The 10954-nt window shown below is 41.9% G+C and overlaps 1 protein-coding gene across 1 annotated transcript; it reads left to right on the top strand.

Moving 5' to 3' along the window:
• Positions 1-1630: 1630 nt before the first annotated feature.
• Positions 1631-8724, top strand: LOC117342738 (zinc finger protein ZFPM2-like). The gene is made up of 2 exons (XM_033904973.1): positions 1631-1878; positions 7817-8724. The coding sequence occupies exon 2, from the start codon at positions 7820-7822 to the stop codon at positions 8660-8662; it is 843 nt and encodes a 280-aa protein (XP_033760864.1). The 5' UTR covers positions 1631-1878; positions 7817-7819; the 3' UTR covers positions 8663-8724.
• The last annotated feature ends 2230 nt before the right edge of the window (positions 8725-10954 follow it).

The raw sequence follows: 10954 nt of genomic DNA, 5'->3' as shown, positions 1-10954 counted from the left end.
TATTTGGTCTTTCGTATGAAATGAGTTTATACATGTACCATAAAAATAAAAGTAAACGGGAATCTTGTATTCTTATCAACTAGAACAAAAGTTATAAACTTACCGTAACACAACAACTAGTCCGAAAATGATCCAAAGTTTTTAAAACTTAATGTTTTTTTGAAAATGTAGCTTCGACCCGAAGAGAGAAAATTAATTGTCGCCAACGACTATAAAATACGAGCATGCGCAGACAAGTTCACGACCAAAAACGAAAATAAAGGACGCTGCTCCCCGAGGAAGCGATTAGCTAATGGGTCACTGAAATCGGAATCAGCGGGGAAATGGGGACACGGCAAGAGATAGCGATCATCATGACATGTCGTTTAGGAAGAGAGCGAAGGAAGCTGTGTGGGGTGAGTGGAACGAGGAATCGACATATTCGTAATTAAGTTCAGGTCTAAGTTACACTTGTTACCGTGGTGACAAATCACAGACATCAAAACTAAATATTACCGCATCGGACCACAATAAATAATTTTACAACTTTATTGCGATTTTGTCTTTCTTGGTACCGTAGTTCTGTAGCCATTTCATTCATGTACACGCATGTCAAACGTGCCCTGTGGTGATGATATTTATGCGACTTTGAGCGCGTTTAAGTTAATTTTTGTGAATAATATTTATAATATTTTATATGTTCTCCAATCATTAATTAGCTATGCATGTTGCCGTAACATAGGTAATAAGGGGAAATTAGGGGGCTATAATTAGGGCTTATCGTCACATCAAAAAACGAAACACCGCGATCTGTTTACGGTTGTCTATGGTGGCACGTGGTATGTAAATGAAGCAAGGAGGCGTAAAATGTGGCATTGATATAAAGGCTGATGAAGGATATAGAAATCGTGGAGTATTATATTTGATTTTGTGATATAAAATCTGCCTGGTTATTGATATATACAGTATATCTGATGGTTCTGGTGTCAAATTCAAAGTCCAGACAAATTGTACAACTTGAGAACGTGATGATAACCAGATTTAACTAGATTTATAAGGCGGGTGTGGTCGATAAAGCTAAAGACGCTTTCTCTTCCAGATCTCCTGGTCCGATTATCCTTGAAAATGTGATATTTCCCGGGTTTTCTCTAGATTTGTAAGTGGTTATCTTGGATTAAGCCGAGGTGTCTACTCTTTCTGAACCATGTTTCCACGTACTTTTCTTTATTGACTTTTGGGGAATATTTCTGTTATCTTAACTGTAATGTTAGTGCATGTGATTCTTCGGTATGGAATACAGTACGGTATTAAAAGCCATCATTTTATCTTTAACACCTTATATGCTCTATGAGATGGACATTTTAATGGAGAATTTGTAACTCCTCGAAGGTCATACTAATCTGAGAGTTACACGATCACAATTTCTATTATTACGAAACGTAGATAAAGAAATCTAGAAACCATGATAACCTTGGATTAAACATGAAATTTAAGAATTAACCTTTATTTGTTTGTCTTCTTTCAATTCCTTTTATAAACTCAAACATTTATCAACTTGTTTAAGTGGTATCAATGTTACCGACTCGCATTTGATACTGCACACCAGTTTATTTCCGGAATCTAAATAGCAAACAAAATTGAATGTATTGTAATGAAAATAGATAACACATACCGATCAGGCATCGTTGTGTATTGTTTACATGTGTTCATCCGGGTCCTGAACTATTCTCGTGCATTCTCCCGCACGCTTGATTATGTAATCCTACCCTTGCATGTAAAACACTTGAATGACTCAGATGGTCTATATCGGAGGGTATAAAAGCCGGCTCTGACAGAACACAAGGACTCTGATTTCGGCATCCAAACTGTACAGACAGAAGCGGAGAGACCCTAAGAAAGGTAGCTAGTTATGGAAAGATAGATGTGACCACGGTCTTCTCCTTGATCCATCAACTAATCGTTTTAACACCGAGTGTTTGGCAGAGGCTGATAGGTTAGCGACTACAATTTAGTTGGCGACTACAAGCAGGTAGTCGACGGTCAAGTCAGCAACTACAAGGTAGTCGGCGGGCATGTCAGCGACCATACTATAAGTAGTGTTGGTGGTCAGCAGCAAACACCAGGGGTTAGGTGGCCGATGAAAATACATAGGAACAGTCAGAGCGTATAATCATGTTCGATTACACATATTGCTAGTCACTGAATCCCCGTAGCCGTATAGTCAGCGGTCACACACAGACCGGCGACCAGTAATTATAACTAGCCGTTGTGAGTGGTACGGGACGAGTTATAGTATTAAGATTAAGTGTCAGCGGTCAGACAGACCACTGTATATATAAAACTTATATTTTATGTGTTATATGTTCTCGTTAAATGTTAAAGGCTACCAAATAGTAGTAATATTTGTATATATTTGCATCTGTAGACTAGTCACTAACCAGGATCTATTAGAGGTAGTGACGAACCCATTTGTAAACGTCACAAATTTTGGTGGCAGCGGTGGGATCCTGGTTATTTGACAATTGGTTTGTGACATTTTAGTTGTCTATAGTTTATAAACTATTGTTGATGTAATAATAATAATAAAAAAAAAAAAAAAAAAAATTGTTTGTTACTTATATTCTCACTGTGATTTAATATGGCAGAAGGCTATACCAGTGACCAGTCTGACAGGGAATCAGATAATGGTCTTGACTTTAACAACACCGGTCATATTCACTTTGATTTCTCAACCCCTATCACACAACCCAATATACCGATGCGGAAGCACGCAGTTGTCGACTCTGGGTTTGGAACCAAAGAAAAAGATACTCGTCTAAAACCGGAGAAGTTCTCTCCAGACTATAGTCTTGGATTAAGGGACGAAAGTATACAAAAGTTTGAACAAGAGATTAAAGAGCTCGGAGAACAAATGAAACAGATGCAGGCTAGCAGTCACAATCTATTGTCTCGCACTAAACCAATGACATCTGTACCATGTCCGCTGGGTGTGGATAATGATCACAGACTAGATGGTCACAAATATGACAATGTAACCACCAAAAAAAAAAGAATGAGTAGAGTTGCCAGCAGGAGGGATGCTGAAGAAACAGACGATGAAGTCAGGGACATGTCGACAAAATATAAAAGTAAAATGGTTACCGTGAAAGCGGCAACATATGACGGCACATCTCCATGGGTTGACTTCAAATCACATTTTGATGCTTGTTCTCGAATAAACCGATGGACTGATAATGAGAAAGGTCTCCACTTAGCAGTAGCATTGCGGGGCCAAGCTCAAGGGATACTGGGTGACCTTGACATTCCTAAGCAGCAGGATTATGAGTCGCTAGTCAAAGCCTTGGAGGAGAGGTTTGCTCCCCCAAACCAGACTGAGCTTTATAGGGTTCAGTTAATGGAGAGGCGTCAAAAAGCATCGGAAAGTTTACCAGAACTGGGACAAGCGATTAGACGGCTTGTGAACTTGGCATATCGCACAGTGCCAAATGATGTTAGGGAGACATTGGCTATGCAACAGTTCATTGAAGCACTTGCAGACTCCGAGATGCGCATAAGAATCAAACAGTCGAGGCCTAAGAATTTGACTGAGGCCATACAACTATCGGTTGAATTAGAGGCATACAACCGCTGTGAGAAGAAATCAAAGGAAGGCCAATCATATCTTAGAAATACTAATACTGAAACATCTGAGGGGTCAGAGATGTTAAAACTGCTCCAGGACATGCAGAAAAAGCTAGAGTCTCTGGAAAAGGACGTTGGAAAGATGAAGTCTAGAAGTAGGTCTAATGTGGTCAGGAACAAGAACTGCTTTAACTGTGGTGAGGAGGGACATTTTCGTAGAAATTGTCCCAAGCCTGACAAAAAGAATGACCCTAATAAAAGTCAGAAACAACCAGGGGCCCAGCAGGTGAACACCCATCGTCGACAGAGACGAAAGAAACCAAGAGCTGGCATTGGGTTGTCTACAGCCGTGCAGGAAGCAGGCATGTATATAACTGCCGAAGTTCATGGAACTAAAGTAAACCTATTGGTTGACACAGGGGCAACAGTCACCATCATATCAGAGCGAGTGTTTGATAAAATTACAGAATCGGCTAAACCTCGCCTGAGTAGAGTTCACCAAGATGTTTTAACAGCTAGTGGTGAGAAACTTGAGGTCAAGGGCAAAGGGAGTTTTGTCATCCGGCTTAATAAGACAAAAGACATTTATGTGGAAGCAATTATTGCTAAGATTAATACCGATGGTATTCTGGGTCTAGACATAATGCAGGAGAGAAATGGGTCTCTTGATTTCAAGAAAGGTGTTCTCACACTTGATGATGTAACGGTACCGACATTCTACGAGGGTGCTATGGGTTGCTACCGACTTTCACTTACAGAGAAGGTAACCATTCCTGCCAACAGTGAGGTCGTGGTCCAAGGGAAGGTATGTTTACCAGAGGGTGAAACAGTCAGCAAACTACTTCTAGTTGAGAAACCAGCGACTTTTCTTAAGACAGAGAGAGCATTAGTCGCTAGGGCACTTGTGCAGTATGATACTACGGTGCCTGTAAGATTAATGAATCTGGGCAACGAGAGTCAACAATTTTACCCAGGGACAACGATTGCTCAGGTCAGCACTATTGATGGTGTAATGGGAACCGTCGACGAACCGACACCTAACAAAGTAGCTGGACTTAGGGCAGATATCCAAACATTGTTGAATGACTCCAAAAATAATCTTACAACAGATCAATACAACGCTGGGTATGAATTGCTGCTAAAACATCAGAACCTGTTTGCCGTTACTGACGACGATCTGGGTAGAACAGACTTGATTCAACATAAGATCAACACTGGGGGTGCCAAACCCATAAAACAGCCAGTAAGAAGAGTGCCAGGCAATCTTGGTCCCGAGATTGATAGACAAGTAAAGGATATGCTTGACAGAGGGATCATACAGAAATCCTCCAGTCCATGGAGTTCTGGGATCGTCCTCGTGAAAAAGAAGGACGGGAGCTTACGATTTTGCGTGGATTATCGACAGCTGAATGCTGTTAGCATTCCGGATGCGTATCCACTTCCACGTATTGACGAGGCTCTTGATCAAATGTCAGGTTGCTCGTGGTTCTCAACACTCGACCTAAACTCCGGTTATTGGCAGGTTGATTTGGCTCCTGAAGATCGCCAGAAGACTGCATTCGCGACAAGAACAGGTCTTTATGAGTTCACGGTCATGCCTTTTGGTCTAGCGTCAGCTCCTGCGACATTCGAGAGACTGATGGAAACGGTACTAGCAGGTTTACAGTGGCAGACCTGTTTAATTTACCTAGACGATATAATCGTGACCGGGAAGACATTTGAAGACATGATTGAGAATCTGCAACAAGTGTTCAAACGCTTACAAGAAGCTGGATTAAAGCTAAAGGCGAGAAAATGCTGTCTGTTTGCCAAAGAAGTCATTTACCTTGGCCACAAGATCTCGGAGGAAGGTATCTCCACCGACCCAGATAAGGTGAAGAAAGTTGCGGAGTGGCCAGTCCCAGTCAACATCAAACAACTGCGGTCATTCCTGGGGTTCTGTAGTTATTACAGAAAGTTTGTCAGGAACTTTTCTGTGATTGCGAAATGCCTACACAAGCTGACAGAAAAGGGACGGAAATTTGATTGGACACCTCAGTGTCAGGAAGCGTATGAGATTCTGAAAAGAGAATTGACAAGTGCAAAAACTCTGGCCCACCCTGATTTTAGTAAAGAGTTCATACTCGACACCGATGCGAGTCATGAAGCTATTGGGGCTGCACTATCACAGGAAATTGATGGCATAGAGAGACCCATAGCATTTGCAGGACGAACATTGACCAAGGCAGAGAGGAAGTATTGCGTAACGCGTAAAGAATTACTGGCTGTCGTCAATTTCACAAAATACTTCCGGCATTATCTGTATGGCAGAAAGTTTACTGTCAGAACAGACCACAGTTCGCTCAGATGGTTGCTGAATTTCAAAGACCCAGAGGGCCAGATGGCAAGATGGCTTCAGGTGTTAAGCTCATATGACATGCACATCATTCATCGACCAGGGAAGCAACATCAGAATGCCGATGGACTGAGCAGGATCCCTTGTCGTCAATGCAACTTTGACCCAGACTGGGAACTGAAGGCAGACAATCGAGCAACTGAATCTACAGCTCAGATAGTGAGGAGCATAGACCCTTGTAAATCTGATGAAAAAGAAAAACGTGAGAAAACCCTGAGCGAAAAACAAGAGGAAGATGATGACTTAGGTCTGGTTATTGACTGGGTCAAGAAAGGGGAAAGACCTGGGTATAAGTCCATAGGTGGCAGAAACAAAACAGTGAAATCCCTATGGTCACAGTTTGAAATACTGTCCATTCAAGATGATCTATTGGTGAGAAAAACACAAAAAGGAGTAGTTCATATTATAGTTCCTAGAAACGAACGTCGCACAATCCTTGGTCATGCCCATGATAACAAGACAGCTGCTCATCTGGGAACAAGAAAGACTCTTGCCAAGATCCGCCAACAGTATTACTGGCCTGGGATACAAGATGATATCAAACGATATGTCACTGGTTGCACGATGTGTGCTAAGAGCAAGAACATGACAAAAACCAAGAGAGCACCTATGCAGATAACTGAATCGGGATACCCAATGGAGCGCATAGCTATGGACATTCTGTGCGAATTGCCGGAGACCGATGATGGCAACAGGCACATCTTGGTTATCTCCGACTACTACACAAAGTGGACAGAAAGTTTTCCAATGCAAAACATGAACGCAGAGACCGTAGCACGCATACTGGTAGAAGAAGTCGTCTGTCGATTCGGAGTCCCCAGTATTATCCATTCAGATCAGGGCTCTCAGTTTGAGAGTGCATTGTTTCGGGAAATGTGTCGTATACTGCAAATTCAAAAGACCCGTACCACTCCCTACCACCCGCAGTCAGATGGTATGGTTGAGCGGTTCAATAAGACACTGGTTACCATGTTGAGGGCATTTGTGAATGAGCGACACACTGACTGGGACAGACACTTGCCATATGTCATGATGGCATATCGGTCAACCGAACATGAGACCACTTCCAATTCCCCCAACTTTATGATGCTTGGAAGAGAAACTTCTACTCCACTAGATCTACAATACTCAATGCCACGAAATCTGAAAGCATTACCACAGAATACATGGGCGTGGGAGCTACAGGAAAAGATGGAAGACGCACATCAGTTAGTCAGAGAAAGTGTAAAGGGACGAATGCTTAGACAGAAGAAGCTTCATGATCAGAAACTCTCCTGGCAACCATTCAAAGCTGGTGATGATGTATTCGTTTTCTTTCCCAACGTCAAGACAGGACAAAGTTCAAAGCTAGCCTGTCGCTGGAAGGGTCCATTCCGAGTGATATCAAAGCTCACTGACGTCACATATCGCGTACGCTGTGGGCGAAAAGGGAAGCTACAAGTAATTCATGTAGACCGCATGAAGCCAAAAAAAGTTCAGATGCTCAGGAATGAGAATGCAGAGGATTTTGCAAAAGTTAAAGAGCAACAGACTCAGGTTGACGAGAGTTGTTTCGAGAGCAAGCAAGTTGATGACAGTAGAAGTGATTGGTGTGAGGAGAGTACTACTTTCAAAGAGAGTGAAAACGAGTCTGGGAGTGACCTTAAGAATATTAGTTCTAAGAATATAGAAACTAACCCAAAACAGGGTCGCAGACATAGGAAAGCACCTGCCAAACACTCTGACTATATTTTGTACTAGTCTATGTCTTGAGATGTTTTATAAAATACCTGTATCACATGAAGAAGATATACCACTAATCAAAGCTTTTGGTACTTTCAGAGAATGGTAAACACAAAGACGACCCCAATGAAGGCCTGTCCTATGTGCAAGTTCAGAACCGCTGGAACAGAAGAGCTCAGGGAGCATCTTGTGATGTGTGGTCTGAAACACTCTGAAAAGAATGCATTTGCCTGTACTCATTGTAATTTCACGACTACAAAGCAAGTATACCTTACCCGTCATGAGAAAAGACATATCGAAGAGAAGGGTATGGACAAAAACAGCCAACCTGAGACCGTCCATGTGTCTAATCTACCAGAGGATAAGCAGACCGCAGGATCCAGTGACAGCTCAAGCAGCTCCAGTAGTGATAGTGACGATGGGTCGGATGATGATTCCTATCCTTCGCCTAAGGAAACAGAAGATTGGCAAAAGCAGGACCCTGGGAGCTTACTGTCCGAGGAGTCGGAGAAAGAAACTACTGAGCCAGTTGTCCCATCTGACAACAGACCTTCAACCTCAGCTACAGCAGTGGCCACAAATCCTGTACCCCCGGATGATTCTTTGATGGGTCGGGTGATCAGGAAATCAACAAAACCTACACTGCCATTTCATAAGAAGAGAATAGCAGAACAAAGTGGTGAACCAGGCAAAAGGCTACGTGCCACAGATCTGCGACATGTCATCCCGAAACCAGTAACTCTGGATCATCCCACGAAGCGACATACGAGTACGGTTAGTCGACGTTTTGTTAGTGTTGGAGTCCAGACGGAGCCCGCCATGAACAAAACTAAGCGGACAGTCACGACCACTTGTCGATATCATGAGGCAGGCAAGCAAGTGAAACAAACCACGGTAGATGAAACCTACTTTTATTTGGATACCTTCACTGGAAATAGAGAATAGGCTAGATGCCCACAACATTTGGACGGACCTCACTTAAACGAAGTGTCCGTATACTAGTGTTTCAACACTGCTGGATTAATAAAGAAAGTTTATTTGTTTTGTAAATAATTGTTTTCCTTTGGTTCTTTGATTTCGTTCTAACATAATTAAGAAGCATGGAAGCTTCAACCTCGAAGGCGTGGGTAGTGTAATGAAAATAGATAACACATACCGATCAGGCATCGTTGTGTATTGTTTACATGTGTTCATCCGGGTCCTGAACTATTCTCGTGCATTCTCCCGCACGCTTGATTATGTAATCCTACCCTTGCATGTAAAACACTTGAATGACTCAGATGGTCTATATCGGAGGGTATAAAAGCCGGCTCTGACAGAACACAAGGACTCTGATTTCGGCATCCAAACTGTACAGACAGAAGCGGAGAGACCCTAAGAAAGGTAGCTAGTTATGGAAAGATAGATGTGACCACGGTCTTCTCCTTGATCCATCAACTAATCGTTTTAACACCGAGTGTTTGGCAGAGGCTGATAGGTTAGCGACTACAATTTAGTTGGCGACTACAAGCAGGTAGTCGACGGTCAAGTCAGCAACTACAAGGTAGTCGGCGGGCATGTCAGCGACCATACTATAAGTAGTGTTGGTGGTCAGCAGCAAACACCAGGGGTTAGGTGGCCGATGAAAATACATAGGAACAGTCAGAGCGTATAATCATGTTCGATTACACATATTGCTAGTCACTGAATCCCCGTAGCCGTATAGTCAGCGGTCACACACAGACCGGCGACCAGTAATTATAACTAGCCGTTGTGAGTGGTACGGGACGAGTTATAGTATTAAGATTAAGTGTCAGCGGTCAGACAGACCACTGTATATATAAAACTTATATTTTATGTGTTATATGTTCTCGTTAAATGTTAAAGGCTACCAAATAGTAGTAATATTTGTATATATTTGCATCTGTAGACTAGTCACTAACCAGGATCTATTAGAGGTAGTGACGAACCCATTTGTAAACGTCACAGTATGATAATAATGCATGAATGAGTGGTATAGTTAACTTCGATACCTTAGTTATGTTTCCGTGTGTGTCAGAAGTATTACTAACAATGTCCCTCCCCACGTATCATCGTCTCATACGTGGTGACACAAACATCATTTCCCCAGCCTTTTTTTTATCGTTTAGCGATATCCTTCTGATCAATCACACCACGAAGGATTTTTTTGTGAGGTGAAATTATTGATAACATTACACAGTTAACACAATATAAGCAAGATGCAGACAACACTGACTTCCATGTTCTCTTTATTTACAGCTGTATCTCACTTGACGACTCATTGGCTACGACTTCCTAGCAGTAGAAATGTAATTATGTACAAGATATTTCGTTATTTTGTTTCTCGTGGTAAAGTTCCGGGCGGGGAAATCTCCGGGGACGTTCCACGTGCGAGTAACGTATTTATAAGGTTTAGAAACACGACCCCGGGGCAGCGGTCGACTGGATGTCATATGTAACCATTACCGGGACAGAGTTACCATGTAAAACTTCACTGAAACATCAAATACTTAAATTAAGTAATACAGTTATAGGCATTCGGTAATCACCCCCGATAAATAATGGGACAAGATCGTTCTTAATACAATATTGATCTGATGAAACAAACAATTACTTTGTGTTATGTTGAGTTCCGTTCAAATTGATGTTATTTGTCTGGACGTGATTTAGTCCTGCGGCCGTTTCGAGCTCAAAAGGTCATTGTTTAACCTATTTCTAGGACGACTGAGAGTTTATCAAATCTTCAGCTAAAGTGCTAATATTTAACTAATCTATAGTGTTGCATAACACGTGATATCTATGAGGTGACGTCAGCGGTTGGTGTATTTTAATTATATAACAATTAGACATGAAAATGAAACAGAAATTCGATTGTAATATCCATCAAAACAAATCGAATCAAATCAAATAAATCGAAGAAAAAAAAAATAAAATGAATGTTTCCGATTTAGATAACACTGAGCAGACATCATGGGAAAGCCTATCACCATATCCTCGGTTACATATTAGTACAGTAGATCGTGGTGTCGTCCATCAAACTAAACAATAGGTTATGTACATCAATGTCAGACCGTCCCTGTCGGTCACATTGTACAGGGAGTAAATCACTCTAATCTTATAACTTAATGTCAGACCGTCCCTGTCGGTCACATTGTACAGGGAGTAAATCACTCTAATCTTATAACTTAATGTCAGACCGTCCCTGTCGGTCACATTGTACAGGGGAGTAAATCACTC

Source organism: Pecten maximus, chromosome 14 (genome assembly GCF_902652985.1).
Source record: "Pecten maximus chromosome 14, xPecMax1.1, whole genome shotgun sequence".
Lineage (NCBI taxonomy): Eukaryota > Metazoa > Mollusca > Bivalvia > Pectinida > Pectinidae > Pecten > Pecten maximus.
The sequence above is the reverse complement of the archived record's forward strand: the minus strand, read 5'-3'. Positions and strand labels throughout refer to the sequence as shown.